Below are 19551 nucleotides of genomic sequence, written 5' to 3'. Positions count from 1 at the left end.
CCGTTTGATAAGATGATCTCGGCAGTGAGAGACCAATTGCTGTATATACATATATATTGCCTTTTCACTTTTGGACTTTGGGGGATTCAAACCTCCGATAATAAAATTTGAAGTTCTGTTTAATAGGTGCCAAAGTAGCCTTCTGCATCAGATATGGCATAAAAAGCAATGTGCATGCAAGTTGCAACACTTTTCACATTCAAAAACATAAAAACAAAAATATAGTCGTTGTATTTTGAGGAATTTTCTTACAATAGGGCATTTTTGTTAAAGACAGCCCATCTATATGGTACCTAGTGTTTATATATTAATATATGTACAAGGCCTTTTTTGAATAGTAAAATTATCAACTCATTTCATTTCATCTAATTATTATAATTTTTTTCAAATTTTCAACAAAAAAACTATTCAATTTTTTGAATTTATAAAATAAAAATAATATTTTAATAATATTTTATTTAATTTTTATCTTCTCTCAAATTACTATCTAAATCACGCCAGAGTTAATTGTAACATGTAGACCAGTTAGTAGCTAAATCTTACCACCGATTTCTTTATTGAATTGGTATTCTTAAAAAAATATTAGATATAAAAAAAAATTATAAATACTTAACGTGATATATAAATTTATCTTATTTGAAAAAGACTTCACAATTTCACCTATGGTCTACCCGATCCAGCCCCTTTTTGCTTTCGGTTTTGCGTTTATTTTAAGATCTGTTCGTTGATCAAACATTTGTACAAAGCTGAAAGCCCGAGACGCATTCCCGATTCCGAAACGAACCTTGTCGTTTTTCAATTTTCACATCGCCTTCATTCTCCGTGCCGCTGCCGGCCTCGTGCTCAGCGCCGTTACCTCCGCGCACCGCCAATCTCTCCATCGTAGACGTCAATAACCCAAGGTGAGCCCCCCTCCGTCTCAACCTCTCTCCCTCTCTATGTATTTTGGTACAGCTTGTGTTTGAAGATACTCTATTGGATTGGTAGATTTTCTTTTTCCTTTTTTTTTTTTTGTTTTTAATTTTCCGTTTTACCGTTTTGGCTTTGAGGAATTGTGGGTGGTTTCTTGATTCAAGCTTTCTCGTGATGGGGATTTTCTCTAATTTCGATTGGGTTGGTTTGATGGGTCTGTTTGATTTTCATTTCTCCCCGAATTTTCTCTAAACATGGAATACATTTTGTTATGATGCTGTTCAGTTTTGTTTATGCCAAAGGATTTTATAAGTTCTAGTGCTGTAAATAAGTTTTTTCTGAAGTTCGCTCTGAGAATTTGATAATCTATTTTGTTTTGCATTCTATACTGGCTCATGTTTACATACTAATATATGTTCACTGCTTACTGAGTTTTTGAGAACTTATCCAATTATATTCAATATTTCAGATGATTTTGATGGTTCAGTTAGGGATCAAGAATAGGAAACGTGGCAAGATTTGCTGAGCTTAGTGGGATAAGTACCGTAGGAGTATTGGAGAGTTGTACTCGGAAACATATGTCATTATCTTTTGATAAGTAACATATGTCGTTATCTTAGTTGGTATTTTGGGACCCTGTTGATTATATATGTATATATATATATATATATATATGGAGGATTACAGTGATATTTGTAGAAGAATTTATAATTTGATTATGGGAGTTTTATGAGTTAGAGTTGTATTTAGAGTTATTGGAGTCTATAAATATACTGTTGGGATGCGATTTTAAGGTAACAGGAACTAACTCCTTGGACCTCCGGGTATAGGGCGTTACAGTTGGTATCAATGCCAGGTTTGAGATTTTGCAGATTTTAAAAATGATTTTTGAGATCTAAGGTTTTAGAATTCAACAAACTCGAGTGATGATTTTGATGAGATTTAAGGTTTCAGATCTTGCAGACTTTATGGAACGAATTTTTGGAAATTTGAGGTTTTTTCCCTGGGCATTACAATGGCATTTGCGTTGTGGTTATGCGCCCATCAGTTGATTTTGTCGCCTTTACAATATTTGGAGTTTTGTTCCATTAGGGTGTACAGCCGCATCATACAAGTTGCTTGTACACGTGATTTTAGATAGAAATGTAGGAGTGAAAAATCTCGAGGAAATTTTAGGTAAACTCATGTTGGTATATTTCATAGACGTTAGAAATTTTGTTTGCAATCTAATTTCATCTTCTAGATGAACATATTTCTTTATTTTATGTATTTAGCTCGTTACTGTTGGTTTGCTTGATTTCATTATTGCAATATGTGCAGGTGCAAACTATTGTGGGGCTTAATATATAATTTTAGCTATTACACATGGAGGTTAGTATCTTATCACCGAGCTTGTAACACTATGCTCTATATTTTCCATTTATAGCCTTGTTAGTGTGTCCTATTTTAAATCCTACAAATAGTAGGTTGCACTTTTGTGATACTAGAATTGTATTGTCAATACATATATTTCAATTTTCTGATGTTCTTGCTTGTTAGACATGTGGAGGTGATGCTGGAATTATAGATGTGGACAAGACCACAGAGACATTGGAACCTGAGAAGATGAGCAGTGGAGGATTGTGTCTTCCTGGGAAGGATAGAGTGGAATTTAGACCTCCCGAGAGGAAATCTCTTTTAGGTGTGCTTAATTTGCAAATATATGATAACGTACAATGTAATCATACTGATTTTTTTTCACATGTTTCCTATCAGTCTGGAGTCAGAGAATCCTAGTGCTTTTCTTCCAAAGATATTAATTGGAACGATACTTGCACGATCGATAGGCAAAAGTTGCTGTTTGTTACACTAACTGTAATTTACCACATAACAGGGTTAGATGTTCTTGCTATTGCAAAACGAGCAGAGTCTGTCGCTGATGGTGGATTCAAGGCCCCAAGAGAAAGAGTTGCTTCTGTTTTGGCATCTTTAGAGGAAGAGGAGAATTTTGAATCCTCTGGATTAGATGAAGTTGGAACTGATGGAGACAATCGTAGATCCAATCATGCTAGTAGGAAATATCGTGAATCAAATTCAAGCAAAACGGGTAAAACTTTGTTGTTATATTGTCTCTTTTTTCTTTACTACTCATATCAACCAGGCATTTTAACCTTGTAAAGTTATGTGGACATGATTAGCTTGCATGCTGCAGTGTCTTCTTTCTGTGTAACACAATGTGGTTATAGAGATGATCAAGTAATTTTTTCCTGAAATTGTAGTCTTGAAATTTTCATTCTTGATATACTACCCAACAATAATTATTAGTAATTTGTTTCTTTGTGTTGCCATTTAGTTAAAAGGCATCGCCTCTTATTCTTCAGGAAGGTGTTTTGGTAGTATGTGTTATGATAATATTTTAGGGGTTGGCTCAAGCAGTAAAAGCCTTGGTCTTAGTGGTATGCTTCTTCCAGGTCTAAGGTTCAAATCCTCTTGAGTGCAAACAGTATCTAGAAGCCATTAGACTAGGGGAACTTCCCCTTGAATTATCCGAGGTGCATTTGCGGGAAACTCCTTGCCGAGGGCTTGTGCACCCCCGGGATTAGTCGGTGCCAATTAAAAAAATGTGTTATGATAATATTTTAGAGAACACGGTAATGCATGCACTTGACATCATCACTTAACATTTCCAGATTTCAGATGAGTTTTACTTGAGGAGAGAAACAATAGTTGTTTACTGTTGTATATTGTCTTCAGAAGAGATATCAAGGGGATTGCATCAAATCCTTCATTTAAAAGTGTATTCCTCCAACTCTCTGTTACCCAAACTTTTTCTTTCCAGAATGATGGTGACCCATGTAAAGGTTTACTTGTGCCATAAGTATGAAAATTGTTGAAGGTATATGTTTTATCACTTTCTAGCTCCTAATTTGTTACTAGGTGCTCTCTGTTGTATACATCCTGTATATTTGGGCTATGCCTATTTACTTGTTTCAATAAGATTTTATTTTACTTATTAAAAAAAGTATGAAAATTGCATCTCTCGTATAAACATGTATTTGATGTGCTTTTGATTCATCAATTGCATACATCATGTATCATTTTATTCAGTGTGTGGGAACGGTTATATTCCTTTTTGTTTTCTTTTTCTATTTTTATTGAGCCAAAAATATGTATTCTTTGTATTGCAGGAAGTATAGTGACTCAAGAAGACCAAGTTAATGATACACCTCGGTCTCATCACTTGAGTGAATCTATGTCTTCAGATGTAAGTCAATTTTATATCGTGTTATCCCATTTGTATTGAAATGATTGGCTTGTCTAAAAGTTGAAAAGAAGCGATACTAAGTGATATGAGGCAAAATTCCATGCATATTATTCCTCACTAGAATACCTGTAGGCTGTTACTCTTGAACCTTTGGATGCTAAGAACAACCATGAATTAGCCATAGCTCTACATGCACCCGACCTCTCACGATGGAACTGAGTAACATCAAAGCCTCCTCTGTTGCACTAACCAACTTATTAATTCAGCCAACTCCATCCCATGGAAATCGTGGCCTTAATTAAGTTCGTAGACTCCTGTTAAGGCCCACACAGTTTGATATTATTACTTATATAAAAAAGACCTTTTGAAGCACAAGTTAGCCAATATAAAAGCCTTCTATGTCTCAAGTTCTATCCTTGGAGCCATTGAAACATCTAACTACAAGAATGTGAGCATGACAGCGATATCAGCAATATCAATGCACTGCATACAGGATTCAAGTTAACACATCTTACTTGCCTCTTGTTCTTGAAAGCTTTTGTGTATTTGTGGTAGCCTTTGCAATTCTATGTTCTTGTTCCTGAGTTTTTTGTCAAAATTATTTAATTGAATCATTGGTGGTAGGGACATTTGAAGGTTTGTAAGCATCTTCAAAAATACGAATTGCTGTAATTGGTGGTAGTGTAGATAAAGTCACGACACTTTTGAGTTGAAAATGGATTTGTTCATGCTTTTATTAATCTGATTGTATCTTGATGCTTAAACTGTTGAGTTGCTTCAACTTGGTTTTAGAATATGTGCTCCTTGTAATTAATGCTACAATATATTACTGCATTTGTTGTTGACAAATATTATTGATCTGCTGCTTGTTTCTCCATTTCAAGGCTTTGAATACTCCGATTAGAAGTCACCAGAATTTTCAGTCTAGGAGTCCCATGTATGACAGAGATAACCGAGATATTGAAAGAAAAGATTACGGGGATAACAGTAGAAGTGAAAGAAGAAGAGTGAGTCATAGACAGAGTGTTGATAGAGAGAATTATCATAGAAGGGAAGCACGTGGTCGGCATGATCAAGACTATGACGGAGAATATGGAAGAAAACGAAGCAGATATGAAGGTTCAAGGAGGACACCTGGTATGTAATACTTATCTTTGGTTTTGCTTAATGTTTTTTCATTCTTGCAAATATAGAAAATGGAAGAGGACAAGGTATGGATGAATATTATGTTTGAAATTGAAAATCCTCACCAATTCCAGAAACTGGCCTTTGGAAAGGGTTTTTTTTTTTTGATAAGTAACTGGCCTTTGGAAAGGTGACCTATAAGGTGTTGAATATACACATAGTTCATTGAAAAGGGACTTGTAAAAAGGAAAATGAAGTAAAGAACATATGCATACTGTCTATTCAATTTGTTAGCGTTAGTTCATCGAGGGGATACTTCCATATATCTTAAAGAAGTACAATATTACTCAATCTAATTCAAATCTTGAAGGTAGATCTGACTGGGATGATGGAAGATGGGAATGGGAAGATACACCACGCCGGGATAGTCACTCTCATACCAGTAGGCGCCATCAACCTTCACCATCCCCAATGCTAGTTGGGGCATCACCAGATGCACGACTAGTTTCCCCTTGGTTGGGTGGCCAGACACCTCTATCTGCTGGTATGTTCTCTAGATGTGAATGATTCTCCTTATATTCAATGGAACTGGGTGTTTATGACCATTTCTGTTGATTTTGGGCCTGTGACTTTGGCTCAATAATTGTTAAGCGCAGGTTCTGCCAATTCTCCCTGGGACCATGTCTCTCCCTCTCCAGTTCCAATACGTGCTTCTGGATCCTCCATGAGATCCTCAAATTCTAGACATGGTGGAAGGTCCCATCAACTTAATTTTTCTATGGAAAACTCAGAAACATTTGAGGTATTATGCTTGTGGTCAAGGAAGTTTTCTCCTCCTTTTTCTTTCATTTATTCTGGGGAATAAGAGTCATGCATGTTAAACTCTGTTTCAAGAAAGTATATTTTATCTTCTTCACCTTGAATAATGGTGATAGTTGTGGATTTCCTTGCCTCATATTATCACATGCTTTCAATCTACTGGATTTTTCATTATTAATGTATGTGCAGGATGGAGGTGCAGATAAGTCTGATGCGTCTGAAGAAAACAAGTACGAGATTACTGAAAGTATGCGTCTGCAGATGGAATACAATTCAGACCGTGCATGGTAATTAGTTAGTGAATAAGTCTTTCTTAGTTGATAAGATTTGACTTTTTGGTATTTACTGCATGACCACATCTAGATGCCGATTTCTGTAAAAGGATACAGGCATGATAACATGAAACTGTGGACATCATTTTGCTGCCTTGAATTTTCCTGATTTGCAATTCATGCTCACGATATTTTGGAATCTTTTACTTACAAAAATTATAAGAAAAATGCTAGTCACCAACGTTTGGGTCCCGATAAATTTTTTTCTTTTTCTTTTTTCTTTTTTTACTTAGTGATTAAGGAATTGTTTTTTAGTGATGTTGTGAATTTTTTTAAAAAAATATTTAAGAATATAAAAAAAAATGAATGAAAAAAAAATAAAATTTTTTTTGTTCTTCTCGGGACTGGTCTCCTGCTACATCCTCAGTGGATGTAGCACTGCTCAAATTATAAAGTTTGGAATCTTTGACCAAGCAGTAAATTTAATTGGCCTTTTGTTTTCTCTTGTATACTTCCTATGTACTAGGGTTACGCCTTTTTATTGATTCAATAAAGCTTTATTCTTATTAAAAAAAACTAATTGGTATCCGGGTCATCTTTATCTCCAAAAAAATTAATTGGCTCTTAAGGAGTAGACATCCTTAAGAGCCATATCTCCAACCCAAGCGTCATGCCAAGAACTGATTCTATGGCCATCCCCCCATACACAGCCTAATGTTGCAAGAGAAAGACCACCAGCCTTTCCGAATATGCTTCCATAACCCCACCCCATACGGCCCCCTAACTTCCTTAGAGCACCAACCCCCCCTTATACTCCCATACTTACTATCAATCACCTTCTTCCATAAGGCTTCCCTCTCATAATTATATCTCCATAGCCACTTTCCGAGAATAGCTTTATTGAAGGCCCTCACATTATGAACCCCCAATCCACCACCCCTCAAGGGAGAGCACACCTTGTCCCACCCAACTAAATGGAACTTAAACTCATCTCCAAGTCCACCCCACAAAAAGTGACGTTGAAGCTTCTCAATCCGCAAGGCAATGCCAGCGGGAAGAGGAAATAATGACAAGAAATAGGTGGGAAGGTTGGAAAGGGTACGCTTTATCAATGTAATCCATCCCCCTTTAGACAAATACATCATTTTCCATCAAGCCAACCTACGCTCTATTTTCTCTAACATACCATCCCAAATAGTCTGCTCCCAACGGTAGGCCAAGGTACTTCATAGGCAACGAGAGACCGCACATCCCAATATATTATTTAGCCCCTGACATTACGCACATTACCCACAACAACCATCTCCCTTTTTGAGAGATTTATTTTTAACCCAGATATCACTTCAAAACACATTAGAATAGCCTTTAAAGATTGTGAGTTTGTTAGGGCCATATGGAATTATTTTTTCAGCAAAGTGAGATTGGCATGGGTTATGTCGGGAAGGGTGGTTGAATTACTAGCTAGCTGGAGAGGGATCATGGGGACAACACAGATTGCAATTGTGTGGAGGATGACTCCCATTTGTGTTTTTTGGTGTATCTGGAGAGAAAGAAATGATAGAAATTTCGAGGATCGTGAGCGCTCCTTGGAAAAGTATAAGGCCCCGTTTGGATAGTGAGATGAGATGAGATGGTTTTAGATGAAAGTTGAAAAAAAATATCGTTAGAATATTATTTTTTAATATTATTATTGTTTTGGGATTTGAAAAAATTGAATTGTTTATTATATTTTGTGTGTGAATTTGAGAAAGTTGTAATGATGAAATGAGATGAAACATTTTCTGTATCTAAACGGGGCCTAAGAGTTTCTTTTGGAAGACTTTATTTATGTGGGCCATCGCTTTAGATTTAAATGGTCTCAGTTTCCATGACTTCCTTGTTACCATTTCTTAGTTCCTAAATAGGTGAAATCACATGTATACCGCCTGTGTACTTGGACTATGCCTATCTTTATATCAATGAAATATCTTCTTACTTACAAAAAAAAAAAAATTAATTGTCTTCTTCGATCTAGAACTAAATTGTCCAGGACTTTTTCTAGCCAAAAAAGAGGCCTCTTTTAGTGATTTAGCTTTATTTGTAAATATTCAGTCTTTGATTTCATATTATAACATTTTTTTTATATAAGTAACTTTTATAACATTTATTAGGGCTACTTAGCTGTCAAGTTATTATTTTGATAAGCAGTTGTCAACTTCTTTTGACCAGTACACACTTTATTTCATAGGTATGACAGAGAAGAAGGTAATACAATGTTTGATGCAGATACCTCATCATTTTTTCTGGGAGATGAGGCTTCTTTCCAGAAGAAAGAAGCAGAGCTGGCCAAAAAACTGGTATTTTAAAATGAATTTAGTTTCTGGAAATATGCTTGAACCATTTCATTGGTAATAAATATTGTACACCACAGTTACATTAATTGGTGCATGCATGTGTCTACCTGTTATCGTTCTCAAATATAAATGCAAAAGTATAAACTGTTTAAGATAGTAGTGCAGTTGGTGATTATGTCGGAAATCAACATTCTTGTCATCCCCATAAATAGTTGTGATCTCCAATACAGGTTCGCAGAGATGGTACCAAGATGACACTTGCTCAGAGCAAAAGGATGTCTCAGCTCACTGCTGATAATGCTCAGTGGGAGGACCGGCAACTATTGAGATCTGGAGCTGTTAGAGGGACAGAGGTGCAGACGGAATTTGACGATGAGGAGGAGCGCAAAGTTATTCTTCTTGTACATGGTAGGAAAACTTACAATACGCCTTCTCAATTGGTTGGTGGATTGAATGTCACTTTGCTGTTTAGAGAATCAGTGTCATCCAGTGCCGCAGGGATAATTGAGAAAAGATATGTCTACCTCCTGTAGCTAAAATATCTCCCATCTTTTCTTGTAACAGATACTAAACCTCCTTTCCTAGATGGGAGAGTTGTTTATACTAAACAAGCAGAGCCAATCATGCCACTAAAAGACCCAACATCAGATATGGCTATAATTTCACGCAAAGGATCTGGTTTGGTTAGAGAGATTCATGAGAAGCAGAGTTCGAACAAGTCACGCCAACGTTTCTGGGAGCTTGCAGGCTCAAAACTTGGTGATATTCTTGGTGTTGAAAAAACAGCAGAACAGGTAATGGTGCTTTTGCATGAAGATATGACTTTGACCCTTTAATAGGTTTTAAGGTCTCTTCATTCTCTGTTTTTTTCCTTTTGCTTTTTTGAGCAGGCACAAGCTTAAGACTCATCTTTTTATCTTAATGCTAGATTGATGCTGATACTGCTGTAGTGGGCGAAGAAGGTGAAATTGACTTTAAAGAAGACGCGAAGTTTGCCCAGCATTTAAAGAAGGGGGAAGCAGTGAGTGAGTTTGCAAAGTCAAAAACACTAGCGCAGCAACGACAGTATCTGCCAATATATTCTGTGCGAGATGAGTTATTGCAGGTTTGCCATTACTCCCTTGGCACATGTATGTTTGCTCCTAATGACTGATCACTGCTTGCAGTCGTGTGATTGAGGCAGAAAGGAATATCTATTTTTGAAATTGATGAATGTGCTTCGGGTTCTTAAATCTAGGTTTTGGGGATCAATTAGTCTAATCTAGGTTCTTAAATCATATTCTTAAATCTAGGTTGTTATTTTTTCAAGAATATTAACTACATGGTTTCGACCACCCAATTCTTTTCTTCGCTTTATATCAAGTCTCAACTAATTTTACAACCAACCAGTGGTAGTGCCACATCATAAAAAATATTAAATTTTTTTATTTGAAATTCAAATTTTACAAACTGCCCTTCATTTAGAACGGAGTTGCAAAGAGTTGTAAAAAAATGTAGCATGTGTATAATCTGCTGATTGGTTGAAAAAGGCCTGTTAAATAATACTTTGGTACTTAGGGTTGTGCCCCTTTGTGCTCTTAATAAGATCGAATTACTTGTAAACAATTAGTTCTTTGTTTTTTTCCTTAATTAATTTTGATACATTGCTTGGAATTCATTTTACAAGTGTATTTCAGAGTCATGTATATTTTTCTCGTTTAGCAGTACCCTTCAAACAATTTATATTACTCCTTGATGTGTCCTAGTTCTGTTTGAATGTATATTGGATAGGTTATTCACGAAAATCAGGTGGTCGTGGTGGTCGGAGAAACTGGTTCAGGAAAGACAACCCAACTAACACAGGTTCCTTGAAGCTTTATTAGTCAAACTACTATTATTGTGATCATTATTTCTGTTGCCATTAATGGTTGAGGCATTTGGCCTCCTAAACTGAAATCTGATATATGGATTTTGTTGACAGTATCTGCATGAAGATGGCTACACTACAAATGGTATAGTTGGTTGCACCCAACCAAGACGAGTTGCAGCTATGAGTGTTGCAAAAAGAGTTAGTGAAGAGATGGAGACCGAGCTGGGTGAAAAAGTTGGTTATGCTATTCGTTTTGAGGATGTGACTGGGCCTAACACCACCATTAAGGTGATTTTTTGGGTATTCAAAAGCACAGTTGTTGAAATTCCTAGCACTTTCAATTGTGGCTTTTTCTAATGGATTTCCTTTTGTAACTTCTTATTATTCTTGATGGTTGTTGAAATAACTCATGCTTTTTTAAGGCTGTGAATTTTGTGAGTTGAGAGATTGCCTTTATATGATTATATGCTAAATCTTTGCTAGTTCAATATTACAGTACATGACGGATGGAGTACTCTTGCGTGAAACACTCAAAGATTCTGATCTAGAAAAGTATCGGTATGGGAAGTTGGAAATTTTGTCTATCTTTACATGTAGTTGTTCAATTACCATCAGAACACAATTATTTACTGTCAAGGTCATTACTGTTGCAGTGTCATCGTGATGGATGAAGCCCATGAGAGGTCACTAAGCACAGATGTGCTGTTTGGGATATTGAAGAAAGTGGTTGCTCAACGTCGTGATTTCAAGCTCATAGTAACATCTGCAACTCTGAATGCACAAAAATTTTCAAATTTCTTTGGAAGGTAACCTTGTCATTTGACCACAACTCTATTATGTCATCGTATCCCAGTCACTTGCGTCAAATTACTAATTTCTGAATTTGCTGCAGTGTACCGATTTTCCACATCCCCGGCAGGACATTTCCTGTTAATATCCTTTACAGTAAAACTCCTTGTGAAGATTATGTTGAAGCTGCAGTGAAGCAGGCCATGACCATCCACATCACCAGCCCTCCAGGTGACATCCTCATCTTCATGACTGGCCAAGATGAGATTGAGGCAGCCTGTTATGCCCTTGCGGAGCGTGTGGAACAGCTCATGTCATCCACGAAGAAAGCAGTTCCAAAACTCTTGATACTCCCTATATATTCACAGCTGCCTGCTGACTTGCAAGCAAAGATATTCCAGAATGCTGAAGATGGGGCCCGGAAATGCATTGTGGCAACCAACATTGCCGAGACATCTTTAACTGTAGACGGGATTTTTTATGTCATTGACACGGGCTATGGTAAGATGAAAGTATACAACCCTAGGATGGGTATGGATGCTCTCCAAGTATTTCCTGTCAGCCGTGCTGCTGCTGACCAACGTGCTGGACGTGCTGGTAGAACCGGCCCTGGGACATGTTATCGGCTGTATACAGAGAGTGCATACCTAAATGAAATGCTGCCTAGTCCTGTGCCTGAGATCCAAAGGACAAACCTTGGGAATGTAGTTTTGTTGCTAAAATCTCTCAAAGTTGAGAACTTGCTGGATTTTGATTTCATGGACCCGCCTCCTCAGGATAATATTCTTAATTCTATGTACCAGTTGTGGGTCTTAGGTGCTCTTAACAATGTGGGGGGCTTGACTGATCTTGGCTGGAAAATGGTGGAGTTTCCATTGGACCCCCCACTTGCCAAGATGCTGTTGATGGGGGAACAGCTAGGATGCTTAGACGAGGTATTGACAATTGTTTCAATGCTTTCAGTGCCATCAGTATTCTTCCGTCCTAAGGACAGGGCAGAGGAAAGTGATGCTGCACGTGAAAGATTCTTCGTGCCAGAATCTGACCATTTAACGCTATACAATGTTTACAATCAATGGAAACAACATCAGTATCGGGGAGACTGGTGTAACGACAACTATTTACATGTTAAGGGATTACGAAAGGCCAGAGAAGTGAGATCCCAGCTGCTGGATATTCTCAAGACTCTAAAAATCCCTTTGACATCTTGTTGGCCTGATTCAGACATCGTGAGAAAAGCCATCTGTTCTGCATACTTCCATAATTCAGCAAGATTGAAGGGTGTGGGGGAGTATGTAAATTGCAGGAATGGGATGCCTTGCCATTTACATCCGAGCAGTGCTCTGTATGGTATGGGTTGCAATCCAGAGTATGTGGTTTATCACGAGTTGATTTTGACGACGAAGGAGTATATGCAATGTGCTACGGCAGTGGAACCTCAGTGGCTAGCTGAGCTGGGACCGATGTTTTTTTCTGTTAAGGAGTCGGATACGTCATTGTTGGAGCATAAAAAGAGACAGAAGGAAGAGAAAACAGCCATGGAGGAGGAAATGGAGAGTTTGAGAAAGGTGCAAGCAGAATCTGAGAGACGAAACAAGGATAAGGAGAAGGAAAGGAGGGCAAAGCAGCAGCAACAAGTCTCCATGCCAGGTCTGCGGCAAGGTTCTACCTATTTAAGACCGAAGAAGTTTGGTTTGTAAGTAGAAATTGTACTGTATGAAATAGTTAATTGTGTTTCGTGGAGGAGAATAGAGCTGTTGTCAACACGGGAAAGAAAATTGTTGTTCTTGATTGTGCAAGAGACATTGGGTAAAAATATAAACTGAATTTGTTGAAAAATTTAGGCATTGGTATGCCTCTTGTTTCTTACCATCCCATTGGCAGCTAAGCTCCGCTTGATAAGATGATCTCGGCAGTGAGAGACCATATGCTGTATTTACATATATATTGCCTTTTCACTTTTGGACTTTGGGGGGATTCAAACCTCCGAGAATAAAATTTGAAGTTCTGTTTAATAGGTGCCCAAGTAGCCTTCTGCATCAGATATGGCATAAAAAGCAATGTGCATGCAAGTTGCAACACTTTTCACATTCAAAAACATAAAAACAAAAATATAGTCGTTGTATTTTGAGGAATTTTCTTACAATAGGGCATTTTTGTTAAAGACAGCCCATCTATATGGTACCTAGTGTTTATATATTAATATATGTACAAGGCCTTTTTTGAATAGTGAAATTATAACAACTCATTCCATCTCATCTAATCATTATAATTTTTTTCAAATTTTCAACAAAAAAACAATTCAATTTTTTGAAATTCTAAAATAAAAATAATATTTTTATAATATTTTATTTAATTTTTATCTTATCTCAAATCATTATTTAAACCACGCCAGAGTTAATTGTAACATGTAGTAGACCAGTTAGTAGCTAAATCTTACCACCGATTTCTTTATCGAATTGGTATTCTTAAAAAAATATTAGATATAAAAAAAAATTATAAATACTTAACGTGATATATAAATTTATCTTATTTGAAAAAGACTTCACAATTTCACCTATGGTCTACCCGATCCAGCCCCTTTTTGCTTTCGGTTTTGCGTTTATTTTAAGATCTGTTCGTTGATCAAACATTTGTACAAAGCTGAAAGCCCGAGACGCATTCCCGATTCCGAAACGAACCTTGTCGTTTTTCAATTTTCACATCGCCTTCATTCTCTGTGCCGCTGCCTGCCTCGTGCTCAGCGCCGTTACCTCCGCGCACCGCCAATCTCTCCATCGTAGACGTCAATAACCCAAGGTGAGCCCCCCTCCGTCTCAACCTCTCTCCCTCTCTATGTATTTTGGTACAGCTTGTGTTTGAAGATACTCTATTGGATTGGTAGATTTTCTTTTTCCTTTTTTTTTTTTTGTTTTTAATTTTCCGTTTTACCGTTTTGGCTTTGAGGAATTGTGGGTGGTTTCTTGATTCAAGCTTTCTCGTGATGGGGATTTTCTCTAATTTCGATTGGGTTGGTTTGATGGGTCTGTTTGATTTTCATTTCTCCCCTAATTTATCTATCTTGCCGTAAAGTTTTCACCTGGGAAAAAAAAATTTGAAACTATGTCATGTGATTTATTAGTGTTTAGATGGCCCCATATTTTTTTAAAAAAATGGAAAAATTTAAACGCCCGGAATCATACTCTAAGGAATCTGTTTGGAGAAATTGCCAGTCGGCTTCAGGGCACAGTATTTGTGGACCTGTTAGGTCCTAAAACTAGGGCTAACCCTGACCGATACAAAATTTTGGATCACTTGCACCCCTGTTATTGTGTAGTTCTTTTATTTCTTTGACGGGATCCACGATGTTCTTGAGGCTCCTCAGTGTTACTTTATACGATTCAACTTTACTGGCCATGAATGACCTTGAGCCTCAATTATTAACACTATATCGAGGATGATATCAATGATTTAACGTTTGTGGGGTAGGACATTAATTATCATGGTTGTTTATTGATAAAATGGTAATGTATTCATGCTTAAACTGCTCATAATTATCAGGAGAAATATAAGACGAGACAAAATAGTCTCCACAAAACAGAAGTTGAGTACCCCTTTTTGAGTGGATTTGGACTTTCCTAATCATACTTCATATTCTTAGTAACTTCTGTCACTGTCTTTTCAACTTTCAGGCCTATGGCGGCACTCTCTTTTGTGTTTTAATATCATGCCTGTGAAATCAAACTTATTTTGAGTTTTGGCACTGCTCAAGACTGCTCATAGGATGGCACTCCCAACCAATTTGTTGAAACTAAAACTCTCGACTGTATGATACCATCTCAATGCTTCCTTGCTCTGGGGTTTTGCGAGCGCTAAGGCTGTGAAAAATAGTTTCGGTACCTATTTGTATTCAATCATATTGGATAAAATGTAGTACGAGGAAATTACATTTATTGACAGTTTTCAGTTTAGACTGTCCAGTTTAAAATATATATATATTTTTTTATTTTAACAAAAAGGGAAAGTCAATTGAAGCTTAAGAGTGAAAAGCATACCACTATTCTTTTTTTGATAAGTAAAAAAAGCATACCACTATTCATTTGAGTTAAACTCCACTTTCTCTGTTTCCAAACTGAAAAATAAAAAGGGTAGTGTTATGTGTAATCTGGTTAAATTCAATTCATATATGATACCATGAACAAATAATGAATTTGAATATTGCTGTGGGCATTAGATTTCTTTAGTACAAAGGTTCCTTAGGCATCACTTCTGCTTGCCTGGTATTCATGTGTTTGATCATGTGTATCAGATTTTGTGAACCATACTATTGCTCATGAAAAATGGCTTGCTCATTATATTTTATTTTTTCATTTTTTGTAGTGTGGAGGAAGGAAATAAGTTATCAAGTTTGAGGACAACTTGACATGGTGATGCCATTTTTCATGTTTGAATCTCAAATTGTTTACGATGATTTAGTTTTGAATCAGTACAGTTTTGACATGGTTTTTGTGGGATCCAGTCAGCACTCTTCAACTTCCATTCGTTTTTAACGGTAGTGCTGTTGGGGATCTGCGCCTGCACTTATTTGAAGATGCATTTTCCTGCTATCTTTGAACAGAGAACTGGGTATGCTATCTCTGTTGTTCTTACTGAGATTACTTGTATAAGTTTTTGGTATGATTGATAGATAGTTCTAATTTTTTATTTGTTATGATTTGATTAGACTGATACATACTCAACCATTTTCTTCTCTAATACGATTCATAAAGTTGCAGCAATTAATGGGAGAGTGATTTAATTTTATCTTTGAGCGTTATGCAGTAAACTTGCTTGCTATTCTAGCAGTTAGCCTGTTAGTTATAATTAATGGGTTAACTAGCCAATCAACTCAGCAAACAAAGCGTGCACGCTTCAAATAGCAAAATGGGTGTACCTCATTCACACTGAAGAATGAGGGATGTTATGTGTCATTTAACACAGTCCCAGGATCCTACACTGGAAATTAAATATATATACCCACTGCTTTGAAGATTTCCTTATAGCTTGGATACTGAGTGAATTCTTTTATTGCCACACATTGTACTGTGCTGGCTGATCTCCTTTCGCTCTTCTGGAGAACATTTGAGTCTCTGGCTCTAGATAATACGACAATGTCAATCTGTACCCTCTTCTATCAAAGTTCAAACAATTCTCTAATATGCTTTTAAATAGTTTTCAGTAGATGACAGAATGATTTCTTATGTAGAGAGTTTTATTGCAGGTTGTCTATTGTGATAGTCACTAGACAACCTGCAGAGATATTTTATTCAGGTTTATCTTTCCCCCTCCCTCCCTCCATCCCTCCCTTGTACACACATTACACGTTGTCTCCCTCCTTCCTTACATTGTAGCTCTGAATTTGGCGGATTACTGAAATTTGTCTAAGCTCAATTAATGTCAATTTTTGTTGTGTTTTTTTTTTCCTTTCTAAATGTATGTGTTGAGTCCATTATTAGTTTGATTTACCCTTGTTAAACACAGTTCAGTGGTGTTGCAAGATTGATTGCAACAGTAACCTGTGTTTTCTGGTGCTGACTGTTGATTTTTTTAACAGTGGGTCCTAATGAATGTGTATGCATATCCAACAGGTTTCGCGGTTTCTTTTGGAAGGCAGCCAGAATAGGTGGGCCTTCTATTATTATGTTTTACTGTCATCTGTCCACAGAACTCCATGTTTTCTTGTTTCACTTCATTTTTCTTTGACTTCTCTTGGGGAGTTCTTACCTTCCCATTTCCTTATTTTCTTCTTTGGAGTGGTGGGGGTGATAATTTGTGAAGTATGACACTTTGACATTGGGGACGCAGCAAACCTTCCTTGGGTTGGCATGGAGGTGAATGTAAACCGAAAAATAGAAAAGGAAACTGTTTCTTGAATTGATGCTCTCAGTTGTAAAAAAAAAGGGCGCCCTTAAAATCCTGGATGTGATGACATCTCTTGCCTAAATACCTATTTATTTTGCATTACACTACGAATTCTTAAGCACAGAAGTAAAGAGAGATGCTAATTTGGGTTATTGATCCAAAAAATTATCATTTATTTACAAAGGGAAGGGATTGATTTGGGAGTTTGCAATACAGCTGGTAGCATCATTACCAAAGGGTCTGCAGAATTGCAGATTGCCCATTGATTGATGTTCAGCCTGTCTGTTGAAAACTGGGGACGAGAAAATGAAATAGCACCTATATTTTAAACACTCTGAACTTCTATTTTCAAAGTCTATCTTGATCTGCAATCTGAAAGGCTGACCATTCCTTGTTTGGTTTTTTGAAATAGGTGAGCGCTTGAGTCCATGGGTGGCTGTTGGATGCTTCACCATGGGTGTGTCAATTATCTTCTTCTAAGCCACGTATTGTTATATTCAGATGTAAGCTTCAGCCTTTGGTTTTTTCTTTCTTCATATGGCAAAACTCTCACTCCTTGAAATTTGATAACAAAAGTTTTGTATGTTGAGGACTTTTAACCTCTATTTCATGACCTAGTTGACATACTCATTAAAGGCAGGCCCTTCTCTGGAACTCTATTGTATCATAATTCAACTATTCAATGGAAACTTTGATCATTCTTTGCAGACATTTCTGTCATAGTACAGGCATCGAGCGCCAAGCAGAGCCTTTTGATGGGTGTTATCATAGATTCTTAAACAGGCCTGTTAAGTTGGAAATCTGACGTGAACGCTGCATGAAATACTTATTGTTGCTGTTTGGTATTGTCACAATTTATATATGTTGCCAGATTTTAGATTCCGAGACTGGAAGCTACTTAACAGCAAAAAATATAAAATTTTGTAATCAAAGCATGCTACGAGTGGCATGTTATTCTATACTTGTATGTGCATGTAAGAGTAGAATGAAGGAAAAGTCCCGTGTTTATAGGTGAGGTTAGACTCACCATAATATGTAAATTCATCGATTGTTCATGAAACAGTGAGATTCGGAAGAAGATAGGAAGACAAAGTGGGAGATTAGGCTGAAATTAGGGCAGTAGGGGTCTTAATGCGAGCGGGGAAACATGCGATGACATAAATTACGAGCTTACATTTGAATCTCCTTAACAACAAAACTTTGTCTCCACCCCAGTGAAACACAGATAGGATAATCTTCTTCATGATTCTCTTTTGATTACTCCCATCGGCGACCCTCCCCACATCTTCTTCGTTGCATTCATCATCTCCTCCCCATTGAAGAGGATAACTTCTCAAGAACACCCTTCTAGTATTGTAGTTCTCCTCACGAAAGCTTCTTGTTCTCATCCCATCTCCCTGCTTGCCTTTCCTATCCATACTGGAAAAGATATACTATTGAACGGTGAACAAAGTTGACTTTTATACAAGGAGAGAGACTGAGAGGGTGAGAGGCTTGGAAGCTTGATGCAGACAGGATGATCCTAGGAGAAAGGGAATAAGAATTATTAATTCTGTAATTGATATGCTAGTGAGACTCTTGTAATTGGATTTCATAACTCCAAATGGATATACTTTATCCAATCATAAACTATGATTGGTAGACCTTCGATACTTGAGTTGTTGTGCAATCATCAGGCCATGAAGAGTCCTATTGCTTCCATCTTTGCCAGTGTATAACACTACACCATAGGAATAGGTGTGTGTGTGTGTGTGTATGTGTGATTTCTTTTATTAAATCCTCTGTTCGCATGTGTATGATTTTATCTTTGCTAAAGATGCTCCTCGTGTTCTCCGCCTAATTGCTAAGAGGGATCAATTGTCCTTCTAAAATGAAGGATGGATAACTTTGGTTACACTGCGAGTTCAAGGTTGCTATGTTTTAAGTCCTGTCTTCAATCAAATGGGCGTACTTGTAGCCGCCCAGCCACACTGCCGCCACGGGTACCAGTTGCCTTGGCAGCAACACATGAGACCTTATCTGTTATCACTTCTATAAACAAAGACAAAGTAGATAGTTTTCTGTTGATGCAGCAGTCAACGGCAAACTATAAATTTTCATAGTTTCTTGTTTGACGAAGTAGTCAGAAATAATTTTTCAGTAGCATCAGTGGTACGAAGGAACCATGATGGAGATATTTGAAAATCAAAACAGAAAAAATTCAAACTTCAAACTCACTGATAGCTGAAGCTTCAACGATTTAGCTAGCTTCCAAAATGGCAATTCTTTAGAATCTAGCAATTATTGAAGGCTATGCCCAAAATGTCGTCACAGCTATAGAAAGTCCCG

The 19551-nt window shown here is 37.1% G+C and overlaps 2 protein-coding genes across 4 annotated transcripts; both read left to right on the top strand.

The window, feature by feature from the left end:
- Positions 1-648: 648 nt before the first annotated feature.
- LOC109003147 (pre-mRNA-splicing factor ATP-dependent RNA helicase DEAH7) lies at positions 649-13358 on the top strand. Of its 2 annotated transcripts, XM_018981154.2 has the most exons (18): positions 649-902; positions 2233-2283; positions 2452-2593; positions 2786-2998; positions 4080-4156; positions 5041-5293; positions 5652-5825; positions 5938-6083; positions 6290-6387; positions 8600-8708; positions 8936-9113; positions 9270-9499; positions 9634-9810; positions 10476-10547; positions 10666-10842; positions 11051-11112; positions 11208-11360; positions 11447-13358. In XM_018981154.2, exons 2-18 carry the CDS (start codon positions 2278-2280, stop codon positions 13041-13043), a joined length of 3864 nt encoding a protein of 1287 aa, XP_018836699.1. In that variant the 5' UTR covers positions 649-902; positions 2233-2277; the 3' UTR covers positions 13044-13358. The 2 variants fall into 2 exon arrangements, with proteins under 2 accessions (XP_018836699.1, XP_035540467.1); XM_035684574.1 differs by lacking the exon at positions 2233-2283 and having other exon boundaries at positions 2462-2593.
- Positions 13359-13895: 537 nt separating this feature from the next.
- LOC109003155 (protein kish-like) lies at positions 13896-18263 on the top strand. 2 transcript variants are annotated; one of them, XM_018981172.2, is made up of 6 exons: positions 13896-14142; positions 15703-15749; positions 15842-15948; positions 16950-16984; positions 17636-17726; positions 17932-18263. In XM_018981172.2, the coding sequence occupies exons 2-5, from the start codon at positions 15747-15749 to the stop codon at positions 17701-17703; spliced, it is 213 nt and encodes a 70-aa protein (XP_018836717.1). In that variant the 5' UTR covers positions 13896-14142; positions 15703-15746; the 3' UTR covers positions 17704-17726; positions 17932-18263. The 2 variants fall into 2 exon arrangements, with proteins under 2 accessions (XP_018836717.1, XP_018836716.1); XM_018981171.2 differs by lacking the exon at positions 17932-18263 and having other exon boundaries at positions 17636-17930.
- Positions 18264-19551: the final 1288 nt, after the last annotated feature.

This window comes from Juglans regia, chromosome 13 (assembly GCF_001411555.2).
Source record: "Juglans regia cultivar Chandler chromosome 13, Walnut 2.0, whole genome shotgun sequence".
NCBI lineage: Eukaryota > Viridiplantae > Streptophyta > Magnoliopsida > Fagales > Juglandaceae > Juglans > Juglans regia.
The sequence above is the reverse complement of the archived record's forward strand: the minus strand, read 5'-3'. Positions and strand labels throughout refer to the sequence as shown.